The 6,185-nt window shown below is 38.0% G+C and overlaps 1 protein-coding gene across 1 annotated transcript in view; it reads right to left on the bottom strand.

Moving 5' to 3' along the window:
* Window positions 1-1,590: 1,590 nt before the first annotated feature.
* Window positions 1,591-6,185, bottom strand: part of FBXO15 (F-box protein 15) — a 23,205-nt gene continuing 18,610 nt past the window's right edge. Inside the window, exons 8-9 of the mRNA XM_010148516.1 lie at window positions 5,608-5,732; window positions 1,591-1,860 (exon numbers count right to left, since the gene is read on the bottom strand). Of these exons, the coding sequence (XP_010146818.1) occupies window positions 1,591-1,860; window positions 5,608-5,732 (395 nt within the window). The remainder of the gene's footprint in view (window positions 1,861-5,607; window positions 5,733-6,185) is intronic.

Raw genomic sequence — 6,185 nt, 5'->3', positions numbered from 1 at the left:
ACTCTTACCATTTTATGGCTGCTGCATGCCCACTGACTTTGCCAGCCTCACAGCAGGTCAGAGAGCATACCTGCACATCTCAGTGGATTAACGCAGCCAGAATAATTCTACATCTTCGTTTACAGGCTCAGCAGTGAGGCCCACGACCAAGAGGACTTTGCGACTGAGCTACCATTTCACCGCTAAAGGCGACGCCACAAAGTCTAACTGCAGGCAAAATAAAACCTTGACTGGCCACTTGCAGCATGAACCTCAGCGTCTGTTGCTCTGGCATTCATCACACCCGGACCACTTGTTAAAACGTGTGTATTACTCCAAGGGACCTCAGTCATCAGCAGCAGTCAGTAAGAAAGGAGAGAGAACGCAGCTGACCGTGCTTGTTATGCTGGCTAACCACCAAACACAGCAACGTTTCTGTTCCTTTGTTAGGCAAAGTTATACAAGTCAAACCACAACTCCATGAGCCTTAACTTTATTGTCTTTAAAAGTTACATTAAGAAATGACCCTATCACTGCAGTATAGATCTTCTACTGCCTCTGTAGTATAGAGCACAGGTGCTTACACATAAACATTGCTTGCATGAACCAATCAATGTACAAAAACAAATAAAGAAAATAAATTATTTTTTAAGGAGATCACACCATGAAGTCACAGAAGTCAACAACACAGTCGTGCTTTTCTCTTTACAGAGTGCTGTGAAACTACACACCAGTTTGCTGTTGTTTGTAGCATGCTATGTAATGACAGTAGAGTCCCAGTTTAATTTTTTTTTTTCTTTTTTTAATACAGGGAGTAGAGGATTTGGTCCTAAAGTTACTTCAAGGAACCTGAAAGATCAGGCACATATATTCCATTTTTATATGAATACTTATTATATCCATGCTCAAATAAGACAGACGGTTAGAACACAGGAAAACAGAACAAACAGGAATTTAAAGAAAATTCATAATACATATTATATGTGATTTTCTCAACAAATCCCTTAACTGTCATATTGTTCAGATCTATGACTTCCTGTCTACCTTTTAAATCCTCTACTAGAATACAGTTAAGTGAAGTATTTTCTGAAAAAAAGGATTTCCTCATTTAACACCACCTGTCAAAACCAGTTATTTACCAAGAATACACTAACAAATCTGAAGGGAACAGCATACATGCTGTTTTACTACCAGGCATAAAAGTCAATGTTCTCGAAAACAGTGTAGCTTATGTAACGTAAGGCATCCTCACAGTACGGCTCTCACAAGAAGCCATTTGTTAACCACAGTAACAAGTATCCATAAAGAAAAATATTCCTAACAATAACTTCAATATAGCCAGTACCAGAAACAGACTAAAACCTGTGCCATTCAACAGAGAAGAAAAACATTCCCTTACATCAACGTGTCTCTTCAATCCCTCCAATGCCGATTTAAAACAGCAATTATGCAATCGCACTTGTTACTGAAAAACTGAAAGGCACAAAACGTGCAGGAACATTCTTGCTCGTTGGTATCAACTTTAAGCATCAAAAGTTTAGTGTGATTTTTGGTTTGTTTGGGATTTTTTTTTTTTTTTTTAAACACAAGGAAATTAGTGACCCAGTTAAATCAGTAATTTGTTCCATACCAGCTATTTACCTTTTTGGTGCTTATATAAAGCACCAAATTGACTATAAAATACTCCTTCGTTTCTTCCAACCATACCAGCTCAATGCAGACTCTACCCTCTGAATCTGCATAGTCTGTGGTATAGATAGGACCCATGTAGTCATAAAGGCTGGATGCCTTGGAAGAGAGCTCCATGCAGACTGGGGCACTGAAACACCAGAAGGGCTTTCTAGTTTCATCCAGGAGAGTAACATCCATCACGTAGCAGCCCTACAAACGCAAGCAGAAGAGATTAATTCCCTATGCCGTGGTACAGTAAGTATATCTCTCCCTGATTTTAGGAGATTTTATCAGGATTCAACAGACATCAAATTTAGGTATGAAGGCTAAAACTCAAAGCATAACTGATAGTTCTCTACTGACTACTGCAAAGCAACCAGTAGTTATTTAGCAGTTTCCTACGGAAACCGTAACTGCAACCTAAAGACATCAAAGCCGTGCAACAGAAGATAGCACTGCCAACCTAAACTGGACATTGTTTCTGGAACACTTTTAAGTCTTTAACATCTGTGTTTCTCAATTATTAGTTACCTTACTATTCAAATGATGATGGTCCTTTCAATATGGAGATAGGACAAAAGGAAAGGGCCTCAAGTTGTGCCAGGGGAGGGTTAGATTGGATACTAGGAAACATTTCTTCACTGAAAGGGCTGTCAGGCATCGGAACGGGCTGCCCAGGGAGGTGGTTGAGTCACCATCCCTGAAGGTATTAAGAAGTGTGGATGAGGTGCTTAGGAACATGGTTTAGTGGTGGCCTTCGCGGTGCTGGGTTAATGGTTGGACTTGATGATCTTAAAGGTCTTTTCCAACCTAAAAGATTCCAGAAATATTAGAAAGACACCTAAGTTTAAACCCACGTGCTGGACTTGTGTTAATGCAGCAATATTTGAAAAAAAATTCAGAGAGACAACACCTCCCAAAGCAGCGTACACACAGAATTACCCTTATAGGTCAGCTATAAATGCAAGGTATACCGCACTTCTTGAATGGCTGCAAGCTCCAGTTCCCAAAAAGGTAATATTAATATATTTTTCTACCCTTCAAATAATTCTTCCTTTTAAAAATATTTGGAATTTTTTCTTTACAACACTACACAATTACATCATTTTATAATGACAAAGCCAGGATACAAATACTTGGGCACTTACAAAATGTTGACACGTGCCTTAAAAGTGTAAGGGTTGTGTGTCACTGTTAACATCAGTTGTTACCCATATTCATGAGCTCTGAATGACTAAATGAATCAGATTATCTTAAGTCTGATGAATATATGCATTAATTCCAGGAGTATCATATGCTCCAAAAGCATGAGCAAACCAACGCCACATATTCCATACCACAGAATTAATTTGGGATGCTTTATTTCATTGTACTACATAGTTGTGTTCCTGTTGCTTTCACATTGTTTTCACTATTACTGTATTTCAATTAAACAATGCAGAGCAGATGGCACAAATGTAAGAGGTAATGTGACACAGAGTTTTCCTAAGTTGGTTACTGTAGACTATGCTGAAAATACCAAATTCAAAACAAATCTGATGATCATTTAGTAACTTAGATGAGCTATAAATTTACTTGAAACATGAAAGAATTACTATTCTCCGGTGTGACAACTTGCTCAAAGGTCAATTATGGAAGGTACAGCAGGGTGACATTGAGTGTTGGGTTTAGGTTTTTTACTTCCTGTATATTTACAACTGTCTCTACTTCAACAATTAATTTTTTATTAAAAAGTACCCAGAAGTGCCAAAAAAAGCTTTTTTAAATTTTTTTCCTTAGAGTATTGGACAAAATTCAAAACACTGGCATGTTCTACTTCTGTGTCTGATTTTATTTGGCCTTCACATGTTTTAAGCATTTTAGAGATTTAGATTAAAAGCCAGATTGAATTCTACCCACACCTATGTGTTAACGTGCAATCTCTCACCACAGAATAAGAGTTTAAAGAAAAATTATTTATTTTTTCCGAGAAACAAATATTCAGTATAACTTATTCTGTAAGTATATAGGACAGAGCTAAACTAAAGACTACAGCCATAGCGCTCCGTTTCTGAGAGTTACTTTCCCAGATTTTTATATGCTACTCGTGATTATATGGAAGAAAACATTCTGCCAAGCAGCTGCGAATCTTATACAGCAGTTTGGGTTGGAAAGGACCTTAAAGATCCTCCAGTTCCAATCCCCCTGCCACAGGCTGGGACACCTTCCACTATACCAGGTTGCTCAAAGCCTCATCCAGCCTGGCCTTGACTTCCAGGGATGGGGCATCCACGGCTTCTCTGGGTAACCTGTGCCAGTGCCTCAACACCCTCATTGTAAAAATATTTTTCCTTATGTCCAGTTTAAACCTACCCCCTTTCAGTTTAAAAACACTGGTCCTTGTGCTGTCACTACAGGCCTTGGTAAATTCTCAGTCTCTCATAAGCCCCCTTTACATATTGAAAGGGCACAATAAGGTCTGCCTAGAGCTTTGATTTTTCCGATATCTGCCCAACACAGCAGCAATATTTTCTACCTTCTATTGTAGGATTTGCAAGCAAATGAAGCATATTCTGTAATTATGTGCTAAGATCCTACTAACTTTAAGCATGCAAATAGTTCTAACAAAATTAATGGTATGCACAATAACAATAAAATAAATTAATTCAAGTGCAAAATGTTCCAGAAGCTTCAAAAAAGCACCTATTCTGCAATATGGTTCTCAATGAACATACGTGGGAATTAAAGACAGATGGCAAACAACTGCCTTAAAATTGTTTTGTTGTTAGCTTGAACTCCCAATAAAAATATTGTATGTTGGTAATTAACACACATAGCAGAAGGATTTGTTGTTCTTTTGAAAACAAACACACAAGTCAAAAAAGTTTAGTACAAACTGAGAAGAAATGCAAATGAACAAACTTACCACTATGCAAACAAGGAATGTGGGAAAAAAAATTGTAATGAGCAAGGGAGGACTGAATGGAAACTGTAATCCAAGATCAACTGTAGTTGATGTTCCCAACAGATACCAGTAGATTACTAAGTTTTAAGAGAAATTTTTTATTCCTTATTGCATAGGAAAGCTGTCTGACACTGTAAACTATAACACAACCATGTTAATATCTATGAGCAAAACATGGTGTTACCAAACAGCATTCCATTCTGCACTTCTGCAGCATTAGCAGGAACAGTCATATTAATTTTTACTTTTTCCGAAGTAAGTGCCAGAACTGATCACAAGTGCTGAACCAGATCATCTTTCAATAGTGCTTAAGTTACATTTATCAGAATTTTTGGTATTTCTGAAACATTCATGCAGCTGAAGTACTTTTAAAAATATGTATCTTCACCACTATTGCAAAGTCTACAGAACTACTCTCAACTTTAATTCTTTTAGGAATTCTGTACGAGAGAATGAGTGAGAACTCCTCTGAAATGCAAACAGCTAACCCAGCTGACCCATGTACAGGACTCCAGAGCTATGTGCTGACTGCACGAATGCGGACTGCAGTGTCTGCCTGTGTCCATCAGCACTTTAACCACCTCCAACAGAATCCAGCTTTCATTGCACATGCACGCTGCAACACAACTGCGGAGTATTTCCCCACGGTTCAAGACTTATTGCCTGAACCAAAGCAAACACCCCTACAGAAAGCTCATCTGCAGTATATTTTTTGCCCAGCACATCCAAATAGTGCTGGTCATTTATAGCACCTTTGCTAAGTGGAAAGCACTGGAAACATCACACACGCATAACGGGCCTACTATGCAATCTACACTCTAAGGTAGAAAGGACAACTATTTTTCTTCAACATTCACATCACTTTTGCAATATCTGAATTAAGGTGGGGTTCTTTTTTCTAGTTACATACCTTCCACAAACAAGAACGTTCTTGGCTAGCATATCGAGGATGAAGAAACACCATTCTGTTTTGAGATAAGTGTTTCCAAAAACAAAAGGTATTTGTGACTGACCTTTACATTGCCTTTAAACACATCTGTTTCCCAGGATAAGCCAACTGTCCCAATAAGAGGCACGTGCTTCGTATCATCCTTTAAGCTTACAACCGTGAGCTTCAAATATCCATTTTCAATGTCACCTGAAAATATTAACAATATTTGACATTATACAAATGAAACTGAGCCCAAGTACATTGTAAGTGTTCTCCCTGCTTCACTCCATGTCTTCAGTTTCTCCCACACACCAATAAGGAACCCTGACATGCACCAACAACTAGATGTCCCTCAAGTTACACAGAATTTAGGTCACAGTTAAAGGCTTTGATTCTGTGATCCACATTAGAAGCAGCAGCAAAAAAAAAAAAAAGGTATATTTGAGTATAAAAATCTGAATGCTACCTAAAACACTTACACAAGGATGCAAGGAATAAATTCCATTTTCAATAGTTCAATTTCATGCTACCATCGCTGACCCCTCCACAAAAGTCAAGCTCAACACATAACACATGAAAAATTATAACATAGAGCACCTCCCAACTCCCCTGCCTTTTTTTTTTTTTTTTTAATGTTTTTCTATGTTGTTCGTGAAGTAA

Source organism: Eurypyga helias, unplaced genomic scaffold (genome assembly GCF_000690775.1).
Source record: "Eurypyga helias isolate BGI_N326 unplaced genomic scaffold, ASM69077v1 scaffold15253, whole genome shotgun sequence".
Lineage (NCBI taxonomy): Eukaryota > Metazoa > Chordata > Aves > Eurypygiformes > Eurypygidae > Eurypyga > Eurypyga helias.
The sequence above is the reverse complement of the archived record's forward strand: the minus strand, read 5'-3'. Positions and strand labels throughout refer to the sequence as shown.